This window comes from Urocitellus parryii, chromosome 1 (assembly GCF_045843805.1).
Source record: "Urocitellus parryii isolate mUroPar1 chromosome 1, mUroPar1.hap1, whole genome shotgun sequence".
NCBI classification, from domain to species: domain Eukaryota; kingdom Metazoa; phylum Chordata; class Mammalia; order Rodentia; family Sciuridae; genus Urocitellus; species Urocitellus parryii.
In genome coordinates, this window is record NC_135531.1 from 238,337,937 (window position 1) to 238,351,101 (window position 13,165).

The following is a 13,165-nucleotide window of genomic DNA, read 5'->3' on the forward strand; positions in this document are numbered from 1 at the left end:
AGCCTCTCAAGTCACAGATCACAGTAATAAGTCACCATATTCAGCTGCCAATATAGTTTTTGATTTTTTTTTACTTATAGCATGGTGTCATCAAATTTAATCAATACACATAGTATTTGCAAATAATTCCATCATAATGAATTAACCATTCATTAATGTATACAAGTTTTAATTTCATTTGCTTTTTTCTATTTCTTTATCTAATATTTTATGCTGATAAACTTTTCTGATAAATCAATATTGTCTCCCAAAGGTTTCTGTGGCATATTAAGAGTTTCTGAGCAGGCAGGAAGCTGAGGCAGGAGGATTGCAAGTTCAAGGCCTGCCTTGGCAACTTAAGAAGACCTTGCCTCAAAATAAAGAATAGAAGAAGCTAGGTATATAGCTCACTGATAAAGCAACGCTGGGTTCAATCCCTAGTAACACACACACACACACACACACACACACACACACACACACACACTTTCTGATACCTAATGATGTGCACTAAAATTCATACTTATCATAATAAATACTTTTATTCGTCCTTGATATTTCTATTTTTAAAAATTTTATGCAAAAATATTTTCCTATATATTTTAAAACATTAAGAATTTGTATTTCAGAAGGTTGCTGAACATACTTTCCATAGATCATTATCCATATGTAAGCAAAAATGACCTGTGGGGAGAAAATATTTTCTCCCTTTAAATACTGGTTATAATTGTCAAATGGTATATTTGATATGATATATTTATAAATAATTATAAAGTCTGTTCATATTCCCTGTCTTAAGAATTTTAGAATGCTATAACTCATATTTTGAATTGCTAAACTGTGAAAACCTAGAGTTTTGCCTAAGGACCCAAACTGATATATTTGACTTACAGAAGACCAACAGTTAACTTAAAGAATTGGAACTATGAGCTTGTATGCTCTGCACACATTTTGAGGGTACTGAAAAAAAAACTATCTCATTGATTTGATAAATATCTGATGTCAGAATCAGACCTCAGAATTGCTTAAATACTTTAAAGAAATGAACCAGGAATAAAAATAACCTGGCATTTTGAATCTTATAGCTATAAACTGTTAACTCAGAAATTTTTACAGGTCTTCTCATAGAATACTATGGATTCTCACTCCCAAATAAAGGTGACTTTAGAACTTTAGAGACTCCAGTAATTGAAGCAGTGTTTCAGGTAGACTCCTTTAGTACAGATCAACACCTATGATATACACAGGTAAACACATAATACCCACATTTCCAAATATATTCAGGAAAACATTCTTATTACTCAAAGATTTAAATGAGATTCATTTGCATTAATAGTTACACTGCTTTCTCTCAATATAGTTGATAGTCTTTATCATCCAGCTAAATCTTTTATAGCTCTCATCTGGAATCACCTGCCCGAGATTCAGCCTGCTATTCAATAACTTCACCACAAGAGTGTGTCAGTGTACCACAAAGTAAAAGATTGCAAACCAAAGCGTCCTTATGTAGTTATTGTAACAACAATAGCTAGTATTACTGAGTAATTACTTAGCACAAAGAGGTACACACAAAAAGATATTCTAATACAAAGATTTTTAAATAATTATATCATTTGATGATCTCAAGTTTCTGAGATTGACATTATCTTAATTTTACAAATTATGAAATAGCATTGCATAAAATTAAGCAAATATTTCTCAAAGTCACACTATAAGTGATGGATGTAGCATTAACTCCCAAGCAGTTTTACAGCAGAAATCTCACTCATTCTTAATATCTATGTGATATTGTCACATACCTCTATGACTTATTTATGGCATGATTTAATTATAAAATTTTTGCTCAATTATTTATAATTTTCTTAAATTTACTCTATAAAAATAAAAATAGTTTCAATAATGAAAGGTGATAACTCCATAGCAAATGGCTAAAGAAACACTATCAACTTTAATTGACTGTATTTTATTAATATCATTCCTCTTATTATTCCTTACTGCCATGCACAGTTTAAGGCATTTCTTACAGAAGTTTTGTATTAGAATACCTTTTCATGCATCGACCTTGTGATCCATACTTAGGCACAGCATCCCTAAAATGAAGGATTATTTCTGTGTGTTGTCTGACACACAGTGCTTCACCACTCCACTTGAAAGAGATGGCAGTCTTCCTTGTTTTCCATTGCTTACTCAGATAAATTATTTGAATGTTAATAATCCTTTGCTGATCATGTATCTGTTAGGCATTGTGGCATCTCAGCAAGTGAACAGTAGATTGGATAGCAGCAACCCCTCTCATGGAGTATGTAAACCTTGCAGACTTACATAAACATTTGGGAGATTCAGAGTGCCTTGCAAGTCTTTAACAGGATGCCTACCTGAGGGAATTAAGGCTAGCTTTCCTGAGACTTGAAATTGAGACCTGAAGAAAATGTCTATAAGTCGGGATTATCTGCTTCTGATCACAGGGACAATATCATAGTAATTGAATCTGGGGTAGCCACACAAATAAAATTATGGTTTGCATTCAACCATTTTTATAGTTGATTCCAGGTTTTTTTTGTTCCACAGTTGAGAATGTGTCCTGGGATTTTGGATCAAAGGCTCAGTAAACTATTTGGTGCCTGAGGAAATGTCATGTCCTGTCTGTTAGAACTCTCATCCTTGGGTCACTCCTCTGGGAAGCTAGAGCTCTCAGGTAACAGAGGCCACCTGCCATATGGCTCTCTGACTAAAGAATTCAACTTCTATTGAAAGGAAAAATACAGATAGGTTCTCTTTGCCTTCTCTTTGCCAGGAAAGTGTGCCAGATGCCTTTATGCTGTTTCCAACCATGTGGAAGTAAGTTATGACAACACTTATTTACAATTTGGAACACTGGAATTCAGAGGGTTTAAATAACTTTTAATTTCACAAAGGTATGAATGGAAAACCACCTCTGTGAACACAGGCCTGCTCAGTTCTGATTCTGCTGAAACATAACTGCCTTTCTCTAAATGTGTTCTGCTAATCTTGTGTCTCCTAGTCCAAAAGCTTAAAAAAATCAGTACTTTTATTTATTATTGTGTTTTCTTATCAAGAAGTTTATCCTACATCCTCATACCTGCTGTTTGGGCTGATTGTTTTTTTAAGTCTACAGTTGACTGTGAGAGAGGTAGAAAAATTCTGTATATTTTTCTGTAAATGATAGTACCTTATTTCAATGAAACAATATGTTTCTATAAAGTGATGGTATGATCTTGGCATCATGTGACAAGTTGTATCTCCAAAATTGAATTCATTCAGATATGGTATCATGGTGTTGCAAGATCAATGAAAAATAAAACAGAAAAAAACAAACAAAAAACAAAACAAAACTAAGACTATGTAACAAGTAAGCCAGGTGGTCTTCAAGTCTATGCTATAATCAAAATCGTTTCCTTTCCATCTAGGTCAGCAAGCTACCTTGTAGTGACTTTAAGATTTGACTTAATTATTGACAGGCTAATTCTGGTTTCCTGGATGACTGTGGCATCAGCAACAATTTCCTGCCTGACTGTGGCAGCTCCTACATAACTGGCATACATTTTCTCAGTCCTTCGAGGGAGACTGGACAGAGAGAACACTGGGACCCATTCTCTTTGTACCTCCCAAGATGAGCTTGCCTATCTTTATCTTGTTGGGATATTGTCCTCAACATTCCTTGTCCCCCTAACTTTCAGGATGTCATTACTTATCTCATTCCCATTTGAGAAAAGAGTTAAATAAAGGACTAAAAATCATCTCATAAGGTCCACATTCCTATTGTCCAAAGAACAGAATGGTTTTTATTTTCTTGAATATCTAGGAAATTTTTATAACACTGTATTTCCAAGCCAAGTTCTCAGATCACCAAGTTTGGATGAGTTGCTTTCTCTTTGTATCAAGAGCAGCAGCTTCTGCATGCTCTTTCGCTCTGTGCACTACATTATAGGGAAATGGCCTGTCTACCCTCCAGGCTCCCCTCTGAAACTGTGAGATTCTTAAGTATCTGGTATCAATCATTACTGTTTGCTTTGAACCAACCCATTTCAGGCACACACACACACACACACACACACACACACACACAAAACGTATTCATACATCTTTGTTAAAAGGGAATACACTGAAAATCATCAATTTAAAGTGGTTAGAGATGTGAAATTGAAATATGTATTTATGGAAATGTCTATCACAAACTACCAAATAAATGATAGAGGCTATCACAATGTTAATATTCTCTATTACCAATAGCTTGAGATGTCTGTCAATAATTTACTAATTTGCTACAAAATATAACTTTTTACATAAAGTATAAATCTAGATAACAAATGCTATGAAGCCCTTTCCTTGTTCTATTTTTCATTAAAAGTATGTTCATTTTTATACTCAAGAGTTTTTTGAGATTGGAACTAACTCCCATTACAAGGTCCTGTGGAACTCTTCCAGACTAGATTCTTACATTAGCTTCCTTTCTGAAATTCTCTTTTTGGAGATATGGGCAATAAGGAGAGAATGGCTGAAACCTCCAGTATCTGTAGTTTCCTTTTCCATCCCACACTACTTTCTCCCAGTTAAATGGTGGCATCGTGTTTCTTCAGCATTTGCTCCCTGCAATATTTCAGAGCGACTTCAGTGTTTAATATTGTAGCCCAGAGAGTTTCTTGCTCTGGTGATTTGATTTTGGACTGAGTTTAAAAAATTATCATATCACGTATAAGAGGTGTCCAAAGAGAAATAGACTTTTTAAAAAAAATCCTACATGAAGGAAAAGAAAAAAAAAACTTGAGAAGTTTGACCAACTAAACAAGATAAATGTTTGTAACATTTTACCTGTGATATTTGTATGTTCTTCATCTTCCTCAGGAACAGCATTAAGAGGCATAGGGGCAAGACTAAGCAGCAGACATACAGAAGCCCAAAACACGTGTTCTTTCTTCATTGCATAAATCATCTCTGAAAAATCAAAACATACCTAGTAAATACAGTGCTGATGTGAGCCCATCTCTAGCCTTGCTGAAATGCAAATTTCTGTGACTTTAAAAACATAAGCATGTACATCTCTAAGACTCATATATGCCATGAATCATATTTAAAATGTGTAGGATACATTTAAATTTACGGAAAAAAACATTATTAGTAAATAAAGTTAATAATATTCAACTATACAGGTCATATTTCAACACTGAAAATACAATTTCAAGGGGCAGTGACTAAGAGCCATGGGTAACTGCTAATCTGTACAGCTGTGTGTATTAAGGTCCATTTCATGTGAAATCATACTTTCCATAGTTCTTACAGCTATTCTTATTTTTCTTGCATTTTTCTGTTATGTTCTTAATGCAACTTTCAGTTAATAGTTCTTTCTCCCTTTGCTCTGATCCCTCTTTTAAAGAGGAAACACATTTTCAGAAATTCCAACTTTGTTTCCTTTGCGGCATATTTGTTTATAACTCATTTCCTAACCAGGTTTTCTATGAGCTGCCAGACAGACAGAACTGTAGACCCCCCAAAATGATTAACATTTCAGCCAGTCCCCCTTGCCTGTTCATCCTCCCCAATTTAGACTGATCTGTTTTAAGAGTCTCACAGAAAAGTGACTATAAGTAGTGAGCTAACCTTCTTACCCTTGAAGGGAAACAGATTTCAGCAGGAGAGTGAGGCTTTTCCTGTTCCAGAATGATTTAAAGGTCCAGAGCAAAATAATAATGGGAAAATATGAGCAGCTCTTAAAAACAAAATGAACTCTCCTTTGAAACTAAAGGTGAAAGGAAATGTGTAATGTTCATGCAGCAGAAAAAGAGGAAAGAGGTAACACGTGCTCATGTTCAGCCACTGACGCCTGCAGAGTCAGGAAGGAAAGCAGTAAACACAAGGACAGGGTCAGATATTCCACCCAAAGCAATTTAGAGACTTCTCTGGGTTTGTTGTAGTCACAGACACAGTATGCACCATTATACGAAGGAATGGTATACCAGTGAATTTAGGCAGTCTTAAATGAAAGAGTAATAAATTCAATTTTACTTTAAGCTTCCTTAAACAATCACTGTGAAATGTATGATTTATTTTCTCATGACACATGGGAAAGTTTAGCATATATCTGATGTTTAGTCAGTGGCAGGATTATATATCTTGTCATAGCACACTATGTGAATCCACAAAATATGTATGCTTGCATACATATACACACATGTATAATATATGCACATGTGATTGTGAAGGCTCTTTCTACTAAACTTCTCGATATCATCTTATTTTTTATCATCTTATTTTTGAAGACATTTTTCAGTTTTTCTATTTCCATTTGATTCTATGGTATGCAATCCCGCTAGACATTGAGTATAACATGTAGCATTTTTTTTTTTTCATTACATGGCTTAAATTAGGTAGAAGTTGAGTGCTTAGTGAAGAATTCAAGAATTAGGACTCCAAATCTATCAAGTTACTATCTCTAAAAAAGGAAGCCTAACGTCTTCACCAAGTTTAGTCATTAAGTCTTTGGTTTCAAGAATCCAAAGTAAACTTGGACAAATTTAAGTCAAAGGTAATTAGACTTTGTTCTAGAAAATGGGACCCATGTGGGACTAGAGGGTAGGTACACATTGCATGACAGAAACAACCAGAGCTAGGACACTACTGCTATCTCCTCTTGCTGCTAAACGATTTGCAAAGTTTTATTCTCCCACTGCAGCACAACTTTTTCTACATAGTTGGAAACAAGGTCATTTACCATTTTTGAAATTTTAAACCACAAAGTTTCATCCATCCAAATAGTGTGAATACTCTTTATATCCACTAGGGTCAAACAATTCATAGTTTCAATTTGTGAAAGTGCCACACTTTACCCTAATACATTTGAAGTGAAGCACTTCAGGAGAACTTCATGGATTTAATGGGCCCTAAATAAAATTTAGTGGACCCTTAACCAGTCAGGAACATGGAACAAGAAAATGCAATACCTTGGTAAGTGTGTATGGAATTATGTTTTAGGGGTGGAGTGAATGAGCGTAGTTACCTGAAGGAGGGGATTGTTGCTTCCAGAAGGAAGAGTGTCAACAGGCAAAGCACTGTCTATATACTACAGCACACTATAGCTAAAATAATTGTGAGGATGATAATATAAACAATTTAGTTGAGCATAGGATCTATTGACAAAGAGTTTTTAAAAATGGGGGTTTTATGGTTGCAGAGTAAATATTTTGAGGATATGTCTTTACATGTAAAGGAATAATTTATCTGAAATTCAATTGAAAATGTTTTTTTTTCTTTTAATAGACTTTTTTTATAAAACATTTACAGAAAATTGGACAAAGTTGGGTGGGAAGCTGGAAGATAGGCATTTGCTTTTTTATAACATTGGATCCAGTGAGACATGCTAGGAAAGGTATGTGAAATGCTTTTAACTAATAAACAGTACAACAGTTTCATAGGTCTGTCTGTCTGCTAGAGTTGATGTATAATAATACTAGATTTCAGTCTAAATCATTTCTAAGTGGGCTTCTGTTGGGCAACCATTTGATTGAAACAAAGGAGGTCTAGATGACACATTTGGTAAAAAAATGTTCTCTCTTAAAAGTCCTTGTATGCTTGTTCTCAATACTTTTGAAGGGGGAATATTAATTGTTTTCACTATCAACTTATGGATTACTATTATTATTTTATAATCACATTTTACAAATGTGATCATCTATGCCATTTCTGTTACAGCATACTCATATTAACAGCATAACTGTTTTATGTTTTTTCTTCCACTAGTGTACCAGCTTCAGTGTTTCTCAATGAATCCTGGACCACTGCCTTTTCTTTCACCACTGACAGTTGCTCCACATTTCCCACTAAACTCTAGGCCAACATTCAGCTGCCAGTTGGTGTCAGGTTCAGGACGCTATCCAACTCAGCAGTGTTTTTCTATTGACCTCATATCTTTGTTTTATTTTCTTTTGTTCAAATGAATTACCTTGAGCACTGTAGGGCTCTTAAGAGGATGTTCAAAACTCTGAATAAATCTAAACAAAATGTGGTAGCTCTACATAGTTTCTCCCCAAACCTTTTATTCTTAGCGTTTCCTTTGTAGTCGCTTCCAATGTACAATGAAATCCAGATGCCTTGGTAAACTAAACGTCTTTTCATCTACTATAAAGGAGCACATACCTTGGCTGGAGTTTCTACTTGACCAATGGCTTTCTCTAGAGGCAGTAGCTAGGCAAACTCAAATGTGTTTCCTTCTCAGATTTCACTCCCTTGGACTACAAGATGGTTAAAGGCCCAGTGAGCTCTAGATCAACCAGTTTCATCTTTCATTCTCCAAGGTATTCCATTACTATTCCATTTTCCCAGCATGTTCAAACCCTGTTATGATATATCCCACACAAACATTTCATTTTAAATTCTTGGTGTTATCTAACACAGTTTGCCTGCTTTAGATTTACAAAATAATTTTTAAAAACATGTAAAGAGTGTATAGAGACTTTATAAACCTGACATCATGATCATGATCATGATCATCATCATCATCATCATTTTGGACAGGGGATTAAACCCAGAGAAAATTAACCACTGAGCCATATCTCTAGTCCTTTTTAAAAAATTATTTTATTCCCTGACATTCTTAACATCATTCATTAATATGGTGCATTTGTCACCATTAGCATACCCAATATTAATCCATTATATTAATTGAAGTCCTTACTTGAAGCAGGTCTCTTTAGTTTCCACTATTCCTTTTTCTGTTCTAGCATCCCATCCAGAATACCACATTACTTTCAATTGACATCTCTTCTAAGGATCCCCTGGCTGTGGCAGTTTCTCAGACTTTTCCTTGTTTTAAACGTTCTTGGCAATTCTGAAGAATGCAGAATTGGCATTTTGTAGGATGCTCCTACAAATTTGTCTGATATTTTTCTCATAATGAAACTATGATTGTAAGTATGGGGGAAGAAGATCATAGAGTTAATATGCTATTTTTATCACATCATACCAAGGAGCAACATTCCAACATGATTTTTGACTGTTGATATTGACTTTGATCACTTGGTTGGGGCAGTTCTTGTTAGTTTTCTCCAGTGTGGAGTTATTTCTGACTTTCTCTTGTCCATACTATTCTCTTTGGAAAGAAATCACTACATACATCACACTTCAGGAGTGGGGAGTTATGTTCTCTCTCCTTGAGATCAGAGTATGTATTAAAATTGTATGAGATTCTTCTGGAGCAGGTATTTGGTCTCTTCCACTTGTTAAATTATTAAAAGCTTTATTTTTATCTGCATGAATTAATGGATATTTGCTTTATATTTTATATCATCCTAAAATACAATTTATATTCTTTTTCAAGTTGTCCCCAAGCTTTGGCCAGTATGAAAGCATTGATCTGGCTCCTATACTTATTTACCACAGCTTCATTAATGTGGGTTTTCAATTTTTTTAGTGTCTCTTTATTTTCTGTTGCTACAAGATACTCTGGGCTCATATTGTTAGTTTCTATCCCAGTCACAGACGCAGCCATTTATCTAAAGAGACCTAATTCCTATCATTGGAGATTTATGCTAAAAAAAATGTTCTGGGCACTTGGTATGTTCATTGTTACTGGGTGTCACTTCTTTTAGGCCCTCTCTTGGACAGTAAAAGAAATGCCTTTGTATACTGCCTTAGGTAGAAGAGGACACTATATTTAAAAATATCTATGTCCTCTTCTGTGGCTGGATTTTTCACTAACATAATGGCCTCAAGTTGCATCCATATTGATGCAATAGCAGGATTTTCTTCTTTATTAAAGCTGAATAATATTCCATTGCTTATGTAGTAGATGTTTTTCTCCATTCATCTATTGAGGAATACTTGAGTTGTTTTGTCTTGGCTATTTTGAATAATGCTGTAATGAAAATTGGAATGCAGATATGATTCTGATATCAGCTGTTTTTAGAATGTTCCTAGAAATTGTATTAATAGATCATCTAATAATTCTATTTTCATTTTTAAGTAACTTTTAAATCAGTTTTCATTGGTGCATTATAATTATACGTAATAATGGGATTCATTGTTGTCTTGCACATAATTAAATCCATCTCATTGTATAGTACTTTCACTGTTCCTCCCCTCTTCCCTCCCTTGATCTGCTAGCTCTACTTCTGTTATTGCTGTTAGTATTTTAATTAATGCATTATATGTGTGTGTGTGTATGTGTGTGTGTATGTGCATGCTGGATGTGTTGTGATATATGGATATAGAATAATTTGGTAGATTTAAATCTGTGATAGTTCCAAATGCCTTACCCTCTTCCCTGCTTTTACTCTTTTGGCCTCCCTTCTATGTTTGTGACATCCCATCTTCTTTTTTTTTTTTTTTTTTTTTTTTTTTTTTTTTTGTACTGAGGATTGAACTCAGGGGCACTAGACCAGTGAGTCACATTCCCAGCCCTATTTTGTATTTTATTTAGAGACAGGGTCTCACTGAATTGCTTAGCACCTTGCTTTCTGCTAAGGCTGGCTTTGAACTTGCAATCCTCCTGCCTCAGCCTTGAGGATAAGATGCTCCACAACATTAATTATCAGGGAAATGAAAATCAAAGCAATAATGAGGTGCTGCCTCAGCCTCCAGAGCCCCTGGGATTACAGGCTTGCACCACTGCGTCCAACTGACATCTTTTTTTTATTCCTTTCTTTTCTTTAACTTCCACTTATGAGAGAAAACATTTGACTCTTGACTTTCTGAGTCTTGATTACTTCACTTAGCATGATGTTCTTTATTTTCATCTCACCAGCAAATGAAATAATTTCTTTCTTCTTTATGGCTGAGAAAACCCCATTGTCTACATCTAGTTGGTCATCTGTTGATGGGCATCTGAGCTGGTTGCAGTTTGGCTATTGTGAATTGTACTGCTCCAAACATTGGTCTGTACGTATCACTATAGTATATAATATATTATTTTTTTGAATAAATACCCAGGGGTGGGATACCTGCTTCATGTTTTTCCCCTTCCTTTGGGGAATCTCCATACTGCTTTCTAGAGTTGTATTAATTTGTGGTCCTACCCACAGTGTATAAACATACTTTTTCTCACACATCTTTACCAGCAATTATTGTTGTTGTATTCTTGATTATTGTCATTCTCTATGTAATGAGATGAAATCCTTGTGGTTTTGATTTTATTTCCCTAAAGAATAAAGTCATTGATCATTCTTTTCACATATTTGTTGGAAATTTGCATTTCTTCTTCTGAGTATATGTTTAGACATTTTTCCCATTTATTTATTTGGGTTATTTATTGTATTTTGTTGTCTTTTTTTTTTTTTTGGTAGTTCTTTGTATGTTCTGGATATTAATTCCCTATTGGAAGAGTAGCTGGAAAAGGTTTTATTCTTTGGGTAGGCTCTCTCTCATGTTCTTCTTTCATTTTTATGATGAGCCACCATACCATTTTCTATAGCTGCTTCATCATTTTACATTTCCACCTAAAGTATGCTAAGGCTCCAATTTCTCCATACCCTCATTAACACCTCACCTTTTAATTTTTTATGATAGTCATATAAACAAGTATGAGGCAGCACCTCATTATTGCTTTGATTTTCATTTCCCTGACAATTAATGTGGATCATCTTATCATATACCTTTTATCCATTTGTATGTTTTATTTGAAGAAAAACATGTTCAATTTCTTTATACAATCTTCAATTTATTTATTTATTCACTTATTTATTGTTTTTATTGAGTTGAAAGAGTTTCTTATGTATTTTTGAATTAATCTCTTATCAGGTATATAATCTAAAATATGCTCTCTCTCTCTCTTTTGCTTCTCAGCCATGAGGTTAATGATATTGTTCTGGCACACACCCTTGCAGTGATGTGCTACCTTTCCCAAATCAATCTGGCCAACTGATCATAGACTGAAGCCTCTAAAACTCTCTGCTTATGATAATGACAACAAAGTTTGAGTAGGTATCAACAAATTCAATGTTTTTGAGCATCAGACTTACTGCCAGAGACCTCTGAGCAAGTTAAAAATCTTACTGCACCTCAGACATGAGAACACCATGGAATCAATGATAGTATTTGAATGGCAAATATCAAGCAAATAAAAAATCTACATATATATGTTATAGAATCTCATAGATACAGATCAGCAACAACTATAATTCCTATTTTCATTACAAATTCCTGAGAGGATTAAATATATCCATTCAACTAATGTTTTGTACTGTGAGTTCAAACCTTCAAATCTGCTATTTATTCAATACCACGTGTGATCTCAAGGTCAGCCAGGTTATTTAGTCTTAGGGAATATATATATATATATATATATATATATATATATATATATATTTATAAACTTTTACTAAGGTATGATTATATTTATTGTGATGCATGCATATTTGACATAATAACAGGCAAATATTAAAATTCTTTTATGGCAAAAACACATTAGTCCTAGCCCTCTTCATCTTCTTTATTCCATTACTCCTTCTTAGAGACAATTAATCAAATTTGTACATTTTATTCCAGCATTTTTATATGCTTTAAGTACATGCATACTTTTACATATTACACATAAAATTAGGATGATGAGCATTATGTAAGTTTCTATAAAAACTTTCAAGAGATAAGATCTTATAAGGTCTGTAAGATTTCTTTTTTTTTTCCTTCAGTAAGTTTTATTATATGAGAAGCACTCAGAAATCAGGAGAAAACTTAATGTAACTCAGTGTCTAGTAAATTATTCCAAATGAGGGGGAAATTCAACATCTTTTATAGCACTCAGAATTCTCCTGAAGAAATGCAGCCATCATTTCTTTTCTTTCTTTCTTTTTTTTTTTTTTTTTTTTGTAATTGGGGATTTGGCCCAGGGGCACTCAAATGCAGAGCCACATCCTTAGCCATTTTTTTTTTTTTTTACATTTTATTTAGAGACAGGGTCTTGCTAAGTTACTTAGGGCCTCACTAAGTTGCTAAGGCTGACTTTGAACTCATTATCCTTCTGACCCACTCTCCCAAGCCCCTGGGTTTACAGGTATGCACCACTGTGCCTTGCCCATTTATTTCTGTTTTTATAGATAGCAGAGTTAAATGTAAAAGAAGACCTATACATGTCTGAGTTATGAAGGGATGTGGATTCAGTCTAGTAAAAATGCACATACAGACCTAAATGAACAGAAATATATCCCTTGTTCATGGATAAGAAAATTTAACATTAAGATGG

The 13,165-nt window shown here is 34.2% G+C and overlaps 1 protein-coding gene across 3 annotated transcripts in view; it reads right to left on the reverse strand.

The window, feature by feature from the left end:
- Window positions 1–13,165, reverse strand: part of Tfpi (tissue factor pathway inhibitor) — a 73,313-nt gene that overhangs the window by 30,034 nt on the left and 30,114 nt on the right. Inside the window, exons 1-2 of one of the 3 annotated variants that reach the window (XM_077799061.1) lie at window positions 5,604–5,683; window positions 4,810–4,932 (exon numbers count right to left, since the gene is read on the reverse strand). In XM_077799061.1, coding sequence (XP_077655187.1) covers window positions 4,810–4,930 — 121 coding nt within the window. In that variant the 5' untranslated portion in view covers window positions 4,931–4,932; window positions 5,604–5,683. Of the gene's footprint in view, window positions 1–4,809; window positions 4,933–5,259; window positions 5,340–5,603; window positions 5,684–13,165 lie in introns of those variants that run through there. The other 2 variants (XM_026389078.2, XM_077799058.1) reach the window with 2 other exon arrangements.